Source organism: Sinohyriopsis cumingii, unplaced genomic scaffold (assembly GCF_028554795.1).
Source record: "Sinohyriopsis cumingii isolate HCF-2022 unplaced genomic scaffold, ASM2855479v2 utg000349l, whole genome shotgun sequence".
NCBI lineage: Eukaryota > Metazoa > Mollusca > Bivalvia > Unionida > Unionidae > Sinohyriopsis > Sinohyriopsis cumingii.
Window position 1 is genome coordinate 3,671,663 of NW_028315889.1, and position 20,802 is coordinate 3,692,464.

Here is a 20,802-nt window from a genome sequence, read left to right on the forward strand (position 1 = left end):
GGAACCAGAAAAAAATTATTTTATTGTGTCCCCAAAAATACACTGTAATTACGGTACTACATTCATAATTGCCTGGATGCTAAAATGTAAAATTTTAATTAGGAATTCCTTTTGCATAAAGAATATAGGTAAATCAATGTATGAAGAATATGGGTAGCTCAATGCATGAAGAATATAGGTAGCTCAATGCATGAAGAATATGGGTAGATCAATGTATGAAGAATATCGGTAGATCAATGCAAGAATATAGGTAGATCAATGCAAGAAGAATATGGTTAGATCAATGCATGAAGAATATGGGTAGATCAATGAATGAAGAATATCGGTAGATCAATGCAAGAAGAATATAGGTAGATCAATCCAAGAAGAATATGGGTAGATCAATGTATGAAGAATATCGGTAGATCAATGCAAGAAGAATATAGGTAGATCAATGCAAGAAGAATATGGGTAGATCAATGTATGAAGAATATCGGTAGATCAATGCAAGAAGAATATAGGTAGATCAATGCAAGAAGAATATGGGTAGATCAATGCATGAAGAATATGGGTAGATCAATGCATGAAGAATATAGGCAGATCAATGTATGAAGAATATAGGTAGATCCTTGCATGAAGAATATAGGTAGATCCATGCATGAAGAATATAGGCTGATCCATGCATGAAGAATATAGGTAGATCAATGCATGAAGAATATAGGTAGATCAATGCATGAAGAATATAGGTAGATCCATGCATGAACAATATATAGATCCATGCATGAAGAATATGGGTAGATCCATGCATGAAGAATATAGGTAGATCCATGCATGAAGAATATAGGTAGATCCATGCATGAATAATATAGGTAGATCCATGCATGAAGAATATAGGTAGATCCATGCATGAAGAATATAGGTAGATCAATGCATGAAGAATAAAGGCACTGCATGAAGAATATAGGTAGATCAATGCAAGATGAATATAGGTAGATCAATGCATGAAGAATATAGGTAGATCAATGCATGAAGAATATAGGTAGATCAATGCATGAAGAATAAAGGCACTGCATGAAGAATATAGGTAGATCCATGCATGAAGAATATAGGTAGATCCATGCATGAAGAATATAGGTAGATCAATGCATGAAGAATATGGGTAGATCCATGCATGAATAATATAGGTAGATCCATGCATGAAAAATATAGGTAGATCAATGCATGAAGAATATAGGTAGATCAATGAAAGAAGAATATAGGTAGATCAATGCATGAAGAATAAAGGCAATGCATGAAGAATATAGGTAGATCAATGCATGATTGTTGTTGTTGTTGTTCTAGGGTTTAACGCCATTTTTCAGCACAAGATAGGCTATATATGGCGGCCAGTATTAATGGTGGAGGAAGAACCCTGGAAAACCCAGGGAAGAACCACCGACCAATGAGAAGCTACTGGCAGGCTTTCCCACATACCCACGCTAGCCAAGCCTTGGACTCGAACCGATCAATGCATGAAGAATAAAGGCAATGCATGAAGAATAAAGGCAATGCATGAAGAATATAGGTAGATCAATGCATGAAGAATAAAGGCAATGCAAGATGAATATATGTAGACCAATGCATGAAGAATATAGGTAGATCAATGCATGAAGAATATAGGTAGATCAATGCATGAAGAATATGGGTAGATCAATGCATGAAGAATAAAGGCAATGCAAGATGAATATATGTAGATCAATGCATGAAGAATATAGGTAGATCAATGCATGAAGAATATGGGTAGATCAATGCAAGAAGAATATAGGTAGATCAATGCATGAAGAATATAGGTAGATCAGTGCATGAAGAATATAGGTAGATCAATGCATGAAGAATATATAGATCCATGCATGAAGAATATGGGTAGATCCATGCATGAAGAATATAGGTAGATCCATGCATGAAGAATATAGGTAGATCAATGCATGAAGAATAAAGGCAATGCATGAAGAATATAGGTAGATCAATGCAAGATGAATATAGGTAGATCAATGCATGAAGAATATAGGTAGATCAATGCATGAAGAATATGGGTAGATCCATGCATGAATAATATAGGTAGATCCATGCATGAAGAATATAGGTAGATCCATGCATGAAGAATATAGGTAGATCAATGCATGAAGAATATAGGTAGACCCATGCATGAAGAATATAGGTAGATCCATGCATGAAGAATATAGGTAGATCAATGCATGAAGAATATGGGTAGATCCATGCATGAATAATATAGGTAGATCCATGCATGAAAAATATAGGTAGATCAATGCATGAAGAATATAGGTAGATCAATGAAAGAAGAATATAGGTAGATCAATGCATGAAGAATAAAGGCAATGCATGAAGAATATAGGTAGATCAATGCATGATTGTTGTTGTTGTTGTTCTAGGGTTTAACGCCATTTTTCAGCACAAGATAGGCTATATATGGCGGCCAGTATTAATGGTGGAGGAAGAACCCTGGAAAACCCAGGGAAGAACCACCGACCAACAAGAAGCTACTGGCAGGCTTTCCCACGTACCCACGCTAGCCGAGCCTTGGACTCGAACCGATCAATGCATGAAGAATAAAGGCAATGCATGAAGAATAAAGGCAATGCATGAAGAATAAAGGCAATGCATGAAGAATATAGGTAGATCAATGCATGAAGAATAAAGGCAATGCAAAATGAATATATGTAGATCAATGCATGAAGAATATAGGTAGATCAATGCATGAAGAATATGGGTAGATCAATGCAAGAAGAATATAGGTAGATCAATGCATGAAAAATATAGGTAGATCAATGCAAGAAGAATAAAGGTAGATCAATGCATGAAGAATATAGGCAGACCAGGTTGATCAGTGGAAAAGATTTTAGGCTTAACTTTTATGCTATCAAACTCCTGCCCCAAGTTCTGCTAAATGTATATTTTGATCAGTGGAAAAGATTGCAGGCTTAACTTTTATGCTCTCAAATGCCTGCCTCAAATTCTGCTAAATACATTTCAGTTCAGTGGGAGAGATTTCATCACTCAAACCTGAAACTCAAACTCTTCCCTCAAGTTGTCGTAGCAAATCAAATGATCCAGGCACTAACATTATAGATACTGCAAACTGCACAGATTCAGGATTGCCGTCACATTATGTACCATCAGATTTGGATCCATGCAGTTTATAAGAGTATTAAGTAGAACAAACATCACAGACCCTGATTTGCTGATGCATTATGCAATGACAGATCAGGGTCTAAGTTATTTGCAGCTAGATTTGTCATAAGCATGTATATATGGTACATTCTATTACTAACAGTAGTGATGTTGCTTACTGGGAGTGCTTCGCCCAGCTGGTATAAGAGGGCAATGGTCACCTCTACATCCCAGAGTTCTTGTTCTTTCCAGTGAGGAAGCATATGGCTCACCAGGTTGTGCACAGTCACCAGTGCCAGTTGCCCATCCTGAAATACACAAAGTTCCTTCAATATCACAGGGTACTGATCCATAAATAAAATATGGTTTGTGAGCCAGACAATATCCAGCACCATTAAACAGAACTGAGCAATATTGTAAAACACAATATAAACTCTGATAACTCAAACAGCAATATTACAATAAGACTAATAACTCAAACAGCAATATTACCATAAGACTGATAACTAAAAGAAGCAATATTACAATAAGACTTTGATAACTCCAACAGAGCAATACTGTAAATAACATGTGACTTTGATAACTCCAACAGAGCAAAACTGTAAATAACATGTGACTTTGATAACTCCAACAGAGCAAAACTGTAAATAACATGTGACTTTGATAACTCCAATAGCAACATTACAATAAGACTTTGATAACTCAAACAGAGCAATACTATGTAAATAAGACTTTGATAACTCAAACAGCAATCAACTGAATTTTCAGCATAACTCAAATGACTCATGCAGTCCCAAATGTAAATGATTCTTTTTTCTTCAGTCCCTGAAATCTTGTATAACAGGGTCATATATTTCAGAATTTTATATAATAGTCATACTTTAATTAGGTAGAATTTTTTAAATCCTTTTAAATAATATTCATTGTTAGTTGAAATAAAGTCACCAGTTGCAAGTAATGTTATGCTTAATTTGCAAACATTCAGTCAATTAGTCAATTAGGTATCCTTGAGCTAGGATTACTAGGCAATTAGGTATCCTTGAGCTAGGATTACTAGGCAATTAGGTATCCTTGAGCTAGGATTACTAGGCAATTAGGCTACCCTCACACATTACTTTGTTTTAATTACAGGACAAGTATTAAGTAACTCTGCTATTGGTCAGTTTAAAAAAAATGTTAGTATAAACAATAGATTATTTCTCAAGTGGCTGGTGGTAGGACAGCAATGAGATGCAAGTTTGGTGATTTGGTTTCAAGGAGAAATGTCACCTTTGTCCCATATGATAAGGGTAGAAGGTAATTCAATTTTAAAACAAATACTGCATTTATTTGCCTGCTCATGGAGCTGTGATAAGTCCTGCAACACTCGAAACTATTTAAACTCAAACCATAAAATCTGGGCTGGCATTACTTTGAGTTTGAGAAGTTCTACTGTAAACAATTATAATTTCAGATCTTTTATTGAACTGTATCTGGAATACAACTGGTTATTACTCCACACTGGATTCAATACATATTGTAAAACAGTTCCTTCATAATGTTCAAATATGTTTTTATTTTAAATTCATGTTTACAATTAGGCAGTGGATATAAAGATACTGCACATACAGACTGAATAACTTTCCTACAAAATCAAGTGCACTTTAATGTATAAATTAATTAAATCAACTCATTCAAAGCTGTTGTATTAGCTGCATGTACATTTTTTAAATATATACATATAACTCCTCTTTCATGCTCCTTACAGAGTTACAACTACAGTAATATTGATTCTCTGTAACAGTCATATAGGTTCAAGTCATGCCACAGACTGAAATCATAACAAGAAGATGCTGTTACTTTTAAGGATATCTACTTGGCGTGGTGTGATGTTTGTGTTCAATGTGCAATGCAATGTAATCATGACATTATTATTTTAATATTATAACATTATTGATTACATTATGATAGTGTGGCATAATATGCAGTTCAAAGTTATTTGAATATTAGCAAGATGCAATTATGACTTTGCTCTATTACAGATCTGCCAAACCTGACGAGTCGGTCTCAGTAAGGCAGTTAATTATTTTCCGTATGATTGACAAGTTTTCAGTAAGGTGTAGCAAAATATCAATAACTGCTACTGTAAAGCTGGAAAACTTAATTAAAAGTTTGATGCATCGACAATAAACATTATGTTCACCTGAAAAAGTTTGCAAAATATGTGTAGACTTTATTTACCACTAGTACAGTTGCATAAACTTTAATTCCAAACGCTATGCAGCTCAATGGCTTGTTGCTGTCTCTCAACTTGACGTAATTCTTGGAAATTCTTTAACATTTCACATGACGATGGTAATCATATCTCCCGCCACGAGACATATTCAAATTGGCACGTGATGTTCAATAAACATAATTGTGTCCTTTCCAACTATTAATTATTTCTAGAAGATTATTTTCTCTTTAGTCTTAAACATGCATCACTTTCTGGATGCCATTTTAAAAACTTCTATAATGAACAGTTTGATCATACAGATGCTTCGCATAAACAAATAGGTGCATTTTAAAGCATCTCGGGTGCTGCTATAAAGTTAGTCTGGTTCCCAGACTAATTAATTCTAAGATGAAACCCAGATCCAAATAAAACACGGATGAACCAATTATCCGGATTTTTCAGCAACGATCATTTTTCCAGATATTTTGCTAGTATGCCGCAACTCCGTATTTTAAGGGTAATTGCAAAATCATAAGAGTTGGTAGGTCTGCTAATATTATGCATCCAAGGAAATACAAATTATTTATCAAAGAACTACATTCTTGTAGGAGAAAAAAAGTCTATAATAAGTAAATGACAGGGTAATATGGGCTGAAAATTTAACTTAAATTTATTTGGGTGAACATTTTAAAATGAAGTCGAAGCAAAAAACCACAAATCAATATATTAAATGGTGATGGAGTTATGCAAGTTTAAAGAAGAGGTTTCTTTGTAGCCATACAGAAAGTACTTATAGTTGAATGTTATTTACATATTTACATTACATTTAAGAGTTTAAAGTAGATTTTGCATGTTTATCATGGTATAATTTGTCATTTACTGAATCATGGGCATTATGTAAGCTGTGTGAGTCAGCAACTGACAGTTTATCCCATGATAAATAAATTAAAAAACCCTTTAAACTCTTATAATTGCAATTCTTTATAATTTTATTAATTTTTGTATTGTTAATTGATATTTCCTATCAGTTTTTGAATCAGATTTAAGTCTAAGAATTCTTGTTGTGAGCATCTGCTACATAGCTATTTACAGAACAGGGGATTCTCCATCTGCAATGCAACAGATAAGTCAGCATCAAACAAATTCTACCAACGGCGATCTAAGGCAAGTGCAAGACATCCACCATGACAGTTATGATGGGCGAGCAGCAGAATTTCTACCACCACCATTTAGGAGAATTAGCGATAACAAGATTTTCACAATGGCTGTCATGCTGGATGTCATCTAGACATTATTTTCGTTGGGACCAACTAGATATCGACCTGTTAAGTCAAGTCAATATGACTATTCATTAACGGGTAGTAGAGATAACAAATCTAAAGATGGCTGCCATTGTGATACGATAAGTAACACTATTTTCACTGAGGACCAACTAGACAACTTAAGAAATGACTTTCTGTTCAGACAGAGTAGTCTTAATATTTTCAAGATGGCCATTATGGTAGCCATATTGGATATATGAGCAGCATTATTTTCATTTAGAATCAACAAGACCTTGGGATGAATGTGTGCGTATAAAGATTCAGGGCATTACTCCAAGTAGTTAATGAGAATTAGCAAGAACAAACTGGTGCTAATGGATGGTCAGACAAAGGACAACAGGCCATTTCATATGCTCTTCTAGTCAATGACCAGTACATTTAACAAGGGTCCCTCAAAGGTAATGATGCTCTACTTTCCTAAAATAATTTCCAGGATTTAAACACAAGATAATCTTTTCTTCACAAGTGCAAAGTGTCAAAACCATCTCTGACGTTTTCAAGCAATAACAAGATTTTGTGGTGGTCATATTGGATGTTAAGCACCATTTCATTCTGGATCAACAAGTAAGTCTTTTGGTGAAACTCCATATCAATATGTTGGGAGGATAAGCAATTACAAGATTTTTAAGATGGCTTCCAGTTGGCCATACTGGATTTCAAATCAGAACTATTTTCATTCAGAAGGAACTAGACATCATAAGAATTATTCCAGGGAAAATTGAAGTCTATATGGCAATCCATCTAGGAGGAGCAGCAGTATCAAGATTTTCCTGTGCTGGCCATACTGGATGTCTGTGAGGAACCAATTTCATTTAGGACAAATATCACAAGCAGCTTTCCGGTGTAAACCCCATGTTAATAGGACATTGTGTTTAGGATGAATAGTGATAACAATTTCAAAATGGCTGCTGCTTCAGACGTACAGAATTTAAGATGGCACAGTCTTCATTTTGGACCAACAATACATCTAAAGTCTATTAGTAAACAACACCATGTTGATATCAGGAGGATTAGCAATAACAAGATTTTCATACTGGATGTCCAAGTGGCACTGTTATCATTTAGGACCAACTGAAACCACATATCTGTATGACTTTCCATTTAGGAGTAGCAATCACAAGATTGTATACATGACTGCCATGGTGGTGGTATATTGAACATTGGATTGGCACCATTCTTATCTAGGATAAACTGGACATCAGTCTTTCACTGAAAACCCCATGCTGATAACAACATCCATCCAGGAGAGGTGGTGATTGTTTCTGGAGATGGCTGCTGAGGTGGCCGTATTATATGTCTACGCTTCACCATTTTCATTTAGGACTAAATAGACTATGGGATGAATGTATGAGTAATGTTGCATGGTAATCCTGAAACCCTTGAGAACATACATGATTCCAGTTCTTTGAAAAGCTAAATTAACATATGCTTCTCCAGGTAGGGAAATTTTATCAGCATGATCAAAAACTTCAACTCCATAATTGCCCTAGTACATTTTGTACAAAGAGTTTTCAACTTCACCATCAACTTACATACAATAATCATGTTAAAATGATTTCAGTTCCAGAATAAAAATACTGCAATATATCCCATTTACCCTGCCCAATTCCATCTGATCTATCCAGAAGTTTGTCTTACCAGCTGTGCTAGATTGTTGAAAATTACCCTCAGCTGCTTGCGATATTCTTGAAACATTGCCTCCTCCTCACCCTGTAAAATATTAAATTCCATATATAAATAAGCATCTTAATGGACATTTTTCTACTTTTTTTTATTAAGTGAGGCTTTGGAATCCATAGTAACATGGAAAAAAATGTGTGCCTAATCAAACTAACATCTTCCTACAAGAAGAAAACAAAGTTCATTGACATTATAATATCCTCAGCTTTATTTATATTTATAAACATTTTTTTGGTATTAGAAATGTTAACCGATTCAGCCCCGATCCCGTCTGTAGGCGTGATGAGGCTGTACCCTACTTCAAAGCCCTGCAGCATCGAGGCCATTTAAGATAGACCAACGTGGGTGGTATTAAAAAAAAAGCAGACAGATATAGCTCTAAAATGGTATCAAATAATCTGGAAGTTCTAGTTGCACTACAAAATACAGAGAGAAAAAGTTCATTTTTTGGACCTGGTTTTTTTTCACCCAAAATTCGCTCGAGATCAGAATGCGATTTTGTGTCCGGATTTTAGACCTTTTGGCCTCAGATCTAAGGCATACCGGTCTTAACTGAACACAGACAGGTGAACCTTTGCAAAAACTAGGATAAGGTGGGCATTTGGAATAAATTGCGGGCTCCATACGAAAATGATGGGTCTATTAAGCAAAAAAAAAAAAAAAAGAACTCCAACTTTTACCCTTCTGCTCATGCGCAAGCAAAATAACCAATGGAAATTGATGTTTCTAATACAACTAGGCATTATTCTCATGGATAATCTGTTGAAAACCGCTGTATTACGATGTGTTCATAAATAGCACCCCAAATCTCGTTCCTACGCACATTTCAGACAAAAATGACAAAAACCTCTGGGGCCGAATGAGTTCAAAGCCTCTAAGATCTGTCATTTCAGCATCCTCTGTTATCCTTCTATAATAGGAATTTCCAGTTAAAACATTACTGTGATTAAGAGCTCTGGTCTTCTGTGACTGATCCAGGTATTAAAAATACTGATTGGTTGGAGAAGTGAAGTGAAACTAATTTGAACAAGACTAGATGGAACAAGACAATTCCAGAGAAATTGCTATTCATGTTTACTTTTCCCATCACAAACATACTGCTTCTTGTATGCTTTAATATTTTTTAAATTGTCTTTTCTGCAGATGTCTCTAAAAAATTCATATTAAAATGTGAAAAATTATTTAAGCAATTGTTTTGGTGATTTTCTTGTAAAAACATTTTCTACAAATGTTTCAAGTATTTCCATAGTTGAACACTGTATTAGTGAGACAAGTACTATTGGGCTTAATCATTTACCTAAATCTGAGTTGCCTCCCTTGACATAAAAAAATTGACATGAACGGTCAGTGGATTTATACTTTTGTTTTAAATTTTTGTGAGACCATAAAGTCTGTGGATTTATACTTTTGTTTTAAATTTTTGTGAGACCATAAAGTCTGTTGCTATTATTAGTAATATAAAATATATGTGATAACACAGAATAGGCAATATGCCATCAGCAAGAAGGGATTGAAATTACTCCAAGTAAAATATCATCATGGCATATCTCTCATTGACAAAAAAAGAAAAAAGAAAAAAGAGAGTCCTCAAAGGGACAGAGATTCTTCTAAGCAATAAGAAATTTCCAGGAAGACTAGAAAAATCCGTTTTTTATTTTTAACTGCAGAGTATTTAGAAACTACTCTGATATTCTTGAGACACTACAACATATTAATTTTGGTAAGAAAACTATTTTTTGTATGCTATAGTTAAAATGTTCACAAGATACTTGTCGGGCTATATATCATGACCAACTAGATATCATGACCAACTAGATATCATGACCAACTAGACATCAAGAAAGAAGTCCTTTAGTGAAAATCCCATTTTGCTACAACTATCAATTGAAGATATGTAGCAAAAACAAGATTTTTACGATGACTACCAAACAGGATGATAGATCAGCACCTTTGTTCATCTAGGGCCAACCAGACAAGAAGTCTTTTCAGTGAAAACCTCCGATGTAACTACAGCCATCCACTGAAAAGTATTGGCCATAACAAGACTTTTAAGATGGCCACCATGATGGCTATTTTGTATGTTAAATAAGCATCAGTTTCAGTTAATACCAAGCAAATATTTTAAGTCTTGTAGGGAAAACCCCATACATTCAGGAGTACTAATAAGATGTTCAACATGGCCATGTTGGATGTTCAAGGGACACCATTTTCATTCATGACCAACGAGATATAACAAGTAGTCTTTAGGTAAAAAACCCTATTTATCTATCTACCTATGCCAGTACAACGATCTGTTCTGGAGAAGTTGCAAATCAGATTTTGATATTAGATCAGCATCATCATTTTCTTTAGGTTAGAAAGTCTTTAAGCAAAAACCATGTCAATATGACCATCCAATTATGACAAATTGTTTATAAGAAGATTTTCAAGACGACTGCATGGTAGCCACATTGGAAGTCTAAAAGGCACCTTTTTCATTCAGGACCAACAAGACAATGGGATTAATGCGTGTGTAAAGTTTCATGGCAATCTTTCATGCAATACTAGAAATGCTGCAATACTAAACATTCGTGCAAATGAATGGACGAGAGGCAAATACACAACATATGAATGACAAACAAAATACCATCGCAAAAGCTTTTCTGGTCTAGGCCTGACAGAGATAAAACTATGATTCTGTGTTTGGGATTTTTAACACAGCTTTAAAAATTGTAGTCATATTGCTACAATGTCTGCAGTGTGGCAGTTTATAGTGATGTCTAGCACTGGAGGATCAAGCCACAGACATGTAGCATCATGCCCCACCCAGTCACATTAACCTGACACCAGGCCAACCAGTCTCAACATTAATTTCTTATTGTTATTACTGAGCATCAAGTGAGGTAGCTGCTAGTACTATTTTTTATAAGTCTTTGGTACAACTCAGCTGGGGTTCGAACCCACATCCTCCCACATCCAAGGAGGAAACTCTAACCACTTAGGCTAACAGGCTAACTTGAAACAAAAACTTTTATTGCTGGAATCATACTTGGGACATAAAAATCTCAGAATCTATTAGAATGATAAAAATAAAAATAAAAAAATTTAAAAAAATCCAAATTGGAGAAAGTAAATTTTTGTAGTAAATTATGTTCATATATCATAGGAACAAATGTTACCTTTCAAATCCAGTCATCACAAAAGAAGATAATTTTGACTTTCCTCTCTCTCGACAATGGAAAGAAATTCTTGCTCATCATCTCCCTTACCACTGCTAGGTTGCTACCTATCAACTGGTTTACCAGTTCAAGCTGAGCAATAAATCAATACAGTTGCTTGCATTTGGAGGAAGTTTAATAGTAACATGATTGACTAAGTATGAGCAGACAAATTTAATTACAAAAAATATTTTCTTTTTCTATTGAATACATTCCATGATCGTATCAACCTTATGAGAATAAGAGGAGAAAATGCATGAGCATCTAACCTCTCCCACAGGAACCCTTTAAGGAAAAAATGGCTGGACTTCCCATATGATGGATAAACCACTCTCATAACATGAGAGCAGGACAACAGCTATGTAACCTGAAAAAATAAATGAATAAGAATTACTTTTCCATACTGATGAAAAATCTGATCAAGTCCAGCAAGTGTAAACTCACATCTGTGAGGAGGTTGTGCTGAAGTCAACCAGGTCTGGTAGTTGTCTTGGCCACAGCCACTGGAACCACCAGATACAATTCTTGTCTCTGTAAAATTAGATTTCAGAGATAAAAGCTTGAAAATGTTGACTGCACAAGCAGACAATGGCTTCTTTGATGCATTAGATAGAACGTTACATTCAAATGTAAGGTTCACAGACATCACTCTAATCTCAAGAATTGAAATCACTCATGAGGCTTGTCTTATCTTTTGAGACCACTGAATAAACAAAACATACCCAGAGATCTCAAAAGAGTGAAGGGCCTTGTAACTCATGAGACCCTGAGATATCAAAAGAGTGGAGGGCCTTGTAACTCATGAGACCCAGAGATCTCAAAAGAGTGGAGGGCCTTGTAACTCATGAGACACAAAGACCTCAAAAGAGTGGAGGGCCTTGTAACTCATGAGACCCAGAGACCTCAAAAGAGTGGAGGGCCTTGTAACTCATGAGATTCTCTCCACAATTAAAGGTTTAAATTTCTTTCTACACAAGGCTCTCCTGTCAAGATCGAGGTATGAAGAAGTGTATCTATGATGGGGTGAAACACCTGCATTCATGGCTGTTGAAGCAGGTCGGGCTTTGCCAAAACTTTTCTGGGAACATCTTTTACTAGATTAAGTATACATCATTCACCCAGGTCTTGTCCAACCTTAGCGAGGCTATCAGAACAATTTTGCTGTTTTGGTTCCTCAAACCCTCCCAACTGACTGATAGTGCATCCACAGTCCAGGCTTTTGCATACAGGACTTGAGAAGCAAGACTGTTTGTGAATGGTCTATCACTGGTAACCCCAAAAAGGCACAAATCTCCTGAAAGATCAATGTATTGAGTGACCATTCTGTGACAGGACTGTCCATTTCTGACAGTGAGACAGCTTGGGTATCTAATCTGGATTGTGGTCTTTAGCAGGGATTTGCAACATGTATCCCAGAGTAGAAAACACATCACTTGATTTCATCCCTTTTGTTTAAATAGACAAGTCACCACCACTGAGTTGACCGATAACACTGGACAACAAATTTTTACAAAAGTCATGTTACTGAAATAAAATTAGTAAATTCTTATCAATTTTTATGTGCTGAACACGAATATGACAGTCAAATTGCAAAATTGGCTCTAGTTTTTTTGTAATCTGCAAGAAATTAATGTTTACATAACGAAATGCATTCCAATAGTAAAAGGTCAACTGTAATAGCCTACCTATAAAAAATCAAGTCATTGACTACATCTTAGATTTCTTCGCCTGTCTCTTGTACAGCTGTTCGGGAGCATCTCTGAGGAGTGTCCAGCAGTAGTCAGCCAGCATTGTAGTGGACCATTTTCCCTGGTATCTTTGTTCCATTGTTGCGATATCTTGATGAAAACGTTCGCCGTGTTCATCACTAACAATACCACAGTTGCTAGGAAAGAAATCCAAATGGGAATGAAGGAAGTGAATCTTTAGAGACATATTGCAGCCAAGTTTCTTATACTTCATCAACATGTCTTCTACTAGTTCCTTATAGTTTTCTGCCCTAACATTTCCGAGGAAGTTTGTAGAAACTAGGCGAAAAGCATTCCATGCTTGTTTCGCGTCACCTTCCAGCAAGTTGTTGAACCGGTCATCTTTGAAAAGCTCTCGAATCTGAGGACCCACAAAAACTCCCTCTTTAATCTTTGCTTCGCTGAGTCGAGGGAATTTTTCATGCAGGTATCGGAATGCTGGCAAAGTCCGGTCAATGGCTTTCACAAAGTTCTTCATCAAACCTAGTTTGATGTGAAGGGGTGGTAGCAAGATTTTCTGAGCCTCAACCAGAGCTGGGTGTTGGATATTCTTCTCTCCAATGGCTACATTCTGCCTGTGAGTCCATTCCTTCCTCATGTAGTGCATTTCCCTTGCTCGGCTATCCCACTCGCATAAGAAACACATGTATTTTGTATATCCTTGCTGCAGTCCCATTAAAAGGGCAACTACCTTCAAATCACCACAGAGGTGCCAGCTGTACTTGTTATACTCAATGGAATTCAGTAGCTGCCTTAAGTTATCGTATGTCTCTTTCATGTGGACAGCATACGCTACTGGAATAGATGGAAGAATGTTTCCATTGTGCAAAAGCACAGCCTTGAGACTCAGTTTCGAAGAGTCCACAAATAGTCTCCATTCTTGTGGGTCATGAGTGATTTTTAAAGCATTCATGAGGCCCTCAATATCGGAACAGAATATCAGATTACTTTCCTTTCTGAAGAAAGGCTCCAATTGCTGGTGGCGCTTTCGATGCAGTAATTGTGACATCTTCTTCTAGAAGATTCCATTGTTGGAGTCTTGATCCTAGCAATTCTGCCTTGTTCTTTGATAAGTCCAAATCACGAATCAGGTCATTTAGTTCTTCCTGTGTTATTCTGTGTGGGGTTGATGATGCACCACAGTGAAAATCTGGATCACTGCATGCTGATGGACCAGGAGAAGAACAGGTCGACTCACCTTTGTCTTCGTCAGATGAATCAAGAGAATATTCTGCTGGAGGTTCTGGAATAGGAAGTCCCTCACCATGTGGAACTGGTCTCAATGCAGACGGAATGTTTGGGTAGACTATTCTCGACTTCTTTCGCTTCGTTATTCCGCCGGAAAGAGGAGGAACCAAGCAGAAGTAACAGTCATTTAGGTGGTTGCTTGGCTCTCTCCACACCATTGGGACTGCAAACGGCATTGATGACCTTTTGCAATTCAACCACTGTGAAAGCTGTGTTGTACATGTAGCACAGCATATATGCGGAGCCCAAGGCTTGTCTTGGTCACCAACCTTGCATCCGAAGTAAAGATGATATGCCTTCTTCACTTGAGAATTGATACTTTTCTTCTGGTTGGCAAATGTCACTTCCCCACAAATATAGCAAAAATTGTCCGCGGTATTAACACACTTTCGAGGCATTACTGTTCTTTATTGTACGTAAATGGATAAAATAATAAGTTTTATGTAACAGTAGCTTGAACTGTCTCGCACAACGTCTAAAATATTTTAAATGCTGAACCTATCTGATTGGGCTTTATATAGTACACTGCTTACGTCAGCTTCAGCAGCCGCCTGGCATTAGTATAATAGGCCTACACATGTATAGTACACTGCTGACGTCAACTTACTTCAGCAGCCGCATGGCATTAGTATTGCATTGCATCAGAAAATAATGCAATCAACTGTGGATGATGTGAGCATGATGGTATTATGCAATGTTACATCATTATTCCGGATGTTGCTGCAGTCCTACTGGAGAAATTTACACAGTGAAACATAGAAAATGAGGTATATGAATATCTTCAAAACGAGAGCCAATACAAATTTTTCACGGTTATATTCGTGTTCGGCACACCAAAATACTACAGATTAGGGCCTTTTCAAGTCAGTAATGATTTCACTGTTGACCAGTGTAAGATAAGAACTTCCCAGTCTGCACGGTCGATACTTCAAGAAATAAAATTCCTTTACTAAAGACTTAATTTTTAGATGGTTCCAATGAAATGACGTCTGCCCACCAATGCTATTGACTGTCATGAAGCATGAATGTGCATACTTTAATTTCCTGTTGGGGCTTTTCCAGAGGAATTCCTACCATGAGCCACTGTAAGTGACAACACTGACACATAATTGATTTCAGCCGAGATAATAACTTGATTGTGTTGATTGCAAAAGGAGTGCCACTGGGCAGAGCATCCGCAAAATGTGCATTAAAAGGTGGCTAAGGCGATTTGAATGGCCATTGTCTTGAGCAAACTGGGGAATAGCAGAAACACTTGTTGAAATCAATTCCCTATTAAAAACGTCTGCGAGCTTGATAATCCTTGAGACATGTACATAATGGAGGCAAATGAGTCTGAGATTGGTCAAAAAATCCATGAGACAGACAAATTGCTATGATGGATTGACTCAGAAACCCCACCTTGCTATATGTTTATGACGGCTATTATCCCAACATGCTGCAGCCACTGCTGATATGGTCAACCAGAACAGGATGATGACTCAGTGAGTTGTCTTGATAAATGTCATGAACTGATACAAAGGCACTTGCATGAAGCTAGGTGGATAGGGATGTGAAAATATGCACTGGTTAGCTCTAAACCAATTGCCAACTCATCCTTCTTTACATATCATTTCAAACCTTGGCATGGCTACGTACTTCTTCAGCCTGCTAAGGTTATGACTGCCAGAGTTTTCCATTGACCATGGGTACTATAAACAGTCTGGAATAAATCTCTGGAGTGTTCAGCTTGCATAATCTCTCTTCTGCCACCTTGTTGAGTAGACAGCAGATCCCCATCTGCAAGCTTTCAACCTTACCAAGATGGAATGGAGCATTAATCAGGGAAGGGGAAGATCAAACGAGAGAGGGCTGGATTAATAAAAATCCATAGTCCTTCTGGAACAACTTAAATCACCTAGTTGTTTTGTGGAAAAATGTCCATACAAAATTGATGATAAAAACAGGCAGATTGAACGTGGTGGGTATGAAAATTCATCAGCAGTTGTTGGGAGGCTTTAGTAACAGATATCTCACTGTTTTCTTCTTTTTTAAACTGCCTTCTAAAGACCTCTCCCAACAACTCCATACCAATACTGGAGATATATGATGAATTCCCCTGATGCCAACAACTAAAGTGACACCTTCTGAACAAGTCTCAACATCTGTGCCTGGCATTGGCATCTCCCAAGCACACTGTTCATCCAAACGAAAAAACCCAGACATACATACCCAACAGCTGAAGCGGTCACTGTATGCATTGTCTTTGACGGGGGGGAGGGCATCATCAAATTACACTTGCTATCCATGTCTTGAGGTTAAGGCTCAAGAGGTCATATTCCACCTATCTCGACTACACCCAGCCCTCTTGAAATGGCAAAAAAAAAAACCAAAGGAAAGCACATTTTTAAGTAAATGATATTTTTCCAAGAATACTTACTCAATCACCTTACATAAGGAATATTAGCCTGCTACCTTACGAATCAAGTCCTACTACCTGATGCAAAACGTCTTATCCTGTCTATTTTTTAGACAAAGGGTAGTAACTCTTGCCCATTACCTCCCCATGATACCACCAGGTGTCACCAGTTGTTAGCTGTGCGAGACAATGAAAGGCGAATGCTCGCATGGTGGGGTGGTTGGGAGGTTTTCAAGTAATCTGATTGGGTAAGTATTCTCAGAAAAACAATTTACTTAAAAATGTGCTTTCTATTTCGAATACATTCCCTAATCACATTACGTTAGGAGATAAAGTAATAGCAGGAGATGCTGAGCATCTGACCTCTACCTCATGTATCTTTCTGGGGATGAGTGGCTGGATTCCCTATATGAAAGATAACCCATTCTCCTAATGATACAAGCAACACAGCCTGGGATCCCTTGATATGGGACTCTTATATGGTTGCGAAGATAAAGTTGAAATCTTTTCAACTACAAATATTTTCACTGGCAAATCCTGCGAAGCTAACGGCTGTGTTGATTGATCTCTTTGCTGTGCTGCTGCCACCAGCCCTACCAGATCCAGGTTTCTCTCTAAAGTTCTGAGGTAAAACTAGACAAGGTTGACTATGCATGCCAGCCAACAGCTTCTACATTATCTTGGATTGAAATGTTGTGTTCGAAAGCGAGGCTAACAAAGATGGCCTGAGACTTCTGAGCAGCAATCAAGATGAGGCAACCAAGCGTACAACCCACTTCAGCCTGGAATAAAGGTCGTGAAATGTGATATCCTGAGTTCCGACTCACAGAGACTGCTTGAAATTTCAAAGCAGTATGCGTACCATGTTATATCTCTGTGCACTGCAAGTGGGTCCTAGACAGCATGAACAGGTTCTTGCATGGTTGCTGTTCTCAACCTGGCTCTGGAAGAGAGGGATGATTGTTTGACTACTTACAGATGGTAACCTAATTTTGGGCTACAAAGCCTGATGGTATCTTGAGAACCACTGAACACTCCAATCTGAACTGAAGGGAATTCGGGTCAACATAAATGGGTATGCAGCCCTCTTATCCTGCATACAGAAGCTCAAGCAATCAGGATACACAATCAGGATACAAAGTCTGTATGATAGTGACTTTAGCTATGTGTAGGCTGAAAGTTCGAAGGGTTTTGAATCGAGCCTTGTTAAAACCCAGGATTTGATCCCTTTCGGAGACAAATAAGGGATATTGGTCAATGAGACCAATATTGTCTAAAAACCCTCCCCAAAGGGCTGACAGTGCATCCCACACCCCAAGCTGTTGTGTATGGAACTGGGAAGACAAAGACAGGAAGCTTTTGATGCCACCTCAATGTCACAAGGTCGATCATCAGATCTTCTTGAAGTGCGTAAATCTGAGTGACACACTGATGGAGGAGCCATTCCGTGTGAAGGTCATGACTACCCCTGGACTGATTCTCAGCCAAGCCAATGATGCAGCCAGAAAGTGTTGTCAATTTTTATGTTGATATGGAGGTTGTTGCACTCCCATAGAAAATGGCAAATCAGAACACATTGGATGAGATAGGTCTCTACCACAGATTTATTGGACTTAAAGATGACTGTTATCTCCCAGGTGCGATCTTTAAAGAAATGAAAGGTATTGATATGAGTCTTCATTTCTAAGAAGTTGATGCATAAAGGCTGTTCCCCAGGTGTCGCTGATGGTAAAGAAGGTCAGCAACAGGTGGGCACTTCTACCATGCACACTTGCGGCAGTACTTTATGTTATTCTGCCTGGGGTTCCTCAACGGGATTCCAGTGATCAACCAACCTGGATTGCCCCACTGATGTGGAATGAGCAAATGTCGGGTGTGATCATGACTGCTTGATTAAGAGGACATAAAATGGGGTGCAAATGTGCTGGCAAGGCCCACATACAGAGACAGCCAAGCCTGCGGCCTTGTAATAAACCGAGGAGTACCAAGAACTCTCCTGATGAAATCCAACTCCTGTTGGAAACAGCTTGATGAGTTCAGTGATTCTGGTAACGTGAACGCAACAGGATGCAGATACAAATTCTAGCTGATTAAGAAGTCCATAGCCAGATGGATGAAATTCTTGGATGGACATAGGTCTAATTTTTCCAGTTTGTGAAAAGGCCTAGATGATCTAGAAGGATTGTTCCCACCTTGGAGTAGGGTAGAACTTACATTGTGTTTCTGTAGGATGCTGCCCATGGATGCTGCCATCGCTCTGAAGAGGGAGATGATGCTTGTGGACGAAGGGAAAACCAGTGAATTGATAATGGCGTGGCAGTAAGTGGAACAGGGAAACTAGTGAGAAACAGGGTGGATAGGGACATGAAAGTATACATCTGTCAGATCAAGACTGACAGCATACTCACCCCATCTGATGGGGAGGCCAAATGACCTTGCCATTGCCATCTTGAATAGGGTGAGGAGATTCCAGTTGATAATGGGCCTCCACCAGCTGTTTGCATTCTGAAAAGCAACAGTCCTGAATAAAATGCTGGGGAATGTTGAATTAGCACAAGATCCCCTGACTTGAGGCTTCTGAACATTCCTTCACATGGACAGGGACTAGGTGGTTCCAAATGCCTGTGTGGATGGTGCAGCGATGAGGAGGGGCAGTACCTGAACTGTCTGCCTCCAATCTCCCTCTACTTTTCCTCCAGAGCAAAGCAGACCTGAGCAGGATCACCCAAAGGGGTGTGTGTGTGTGTGTACGATAATGTAAGAGAGACATATATCACCCACATGCAACATGTCATATCAAGAAGAGACTGACCAGACCCGTCAAAGAATTGGCCATGGTAAAGTGAGCAGCCCTGGTAAAATACCCAAGCAAACTTGGAATTCGCCTCCCATGTGTGGGTGTTCATTAAGTACATTTCTTCCTCCTCAGTGAGATCTACCAATTCTTTAGAGCAGCAGCAAAGGTTGGGGGCATTCAGAAGCAGCTAACACCCGAAAAAAGAAATTGTCCTCGACAGGGTTCATACAGAATTGTGAATGATAAATTCAAAGACTTTTCCAAAACTTTCAAAGACCACAAACATAAATTTCCAAGACCTATTTTCACTAACATTTTGTATACCAGTTAGGTTATACGAGAAAAAATAAATGAATGCAAAATACTACAATACTGTTTGATGATGAAATTCAAACTATAATGAATCAAAAGATAGAAACCAGGAAAACTTGACCACATCTGAATCTAACAACCTTGGGCAATTTTATTTGTGATTATGGAAAGAAATGAAAATGTTTGGGTTTATTTGAATTTTCAAAGACTTTTAAAGAGCTCAGGGTAATCTGCTTGATTTTCCCAAATTTTCAAGGCCTTGAAAATGCTACCTCATTTTTCCCAAACTGTCAAAGACCTTCAAAGACCATAAGAACCCTGCTTGATGGCGGCTGGAGAGCCAACTTCAGTCCATTTCATGACGGATTTGATGCAGTTCTTATGCACACTCTGTGTGAAGAGGCCTAACTGGGTCTATTTGCAGCACTAGATGAGACATACCAGGTGGTATCAAGACTAAATTCCGTCAGCAGAAGATGGTTTTGTCGATGACTCATCACCATCACTATCTGCTGAGTACCCATCCGCTCGGCTTCAAGCTCAACATAAGTCATGCCAGATGGCCTAACAGCTCCCCTCAGTCCTATCTGTCCAAGACATGAGCTCTCCCTTGCGGATAAGCTGCGAGTAATTTGATATCCAGCATCGCCAGCCATTCCAGCACTGCTGGCTGGTGTAAACAGTATCAGGCTGGCCTGAAATGACATGACTTGATGGTTTTAAAATGTATTAGATCCAACGAATCTGGTGTGAATGGAA

General features: G+C 38.0%; 1 protein-coding gene across 5 annotated transcripts in view; it reads right to left on the bottom strand.

Annotated features, from left to right (window-relative positions):
* Window positions 1-20,802, bottom strand: part of LOC149774338 (exportin-T-like) — a 191,602-nt gene that overhangs the window by 81,162 nt on the left and 89,638 nt on the right. For all 5 annotated transcript variants that reach the window (XM_089945416.1, XM_089945418.1, XM_089945414.1 and 2 more), the window contains 2 exons: window positions 8,302-8,373; window positions 3,327-3,455 (listed from right to left, as the gene is read on the bottom strand). In XM_089945416.1, coding sequence (XP_089801542.1) covers window positions 3,327-3,455; window positions 8,302-8,373 — 201 coding nt within the window. The remainder of the gene's footprint in view (window positions 1-3,326; window positions 3,456-8,301; window positions 8,374-20,802) is intronic.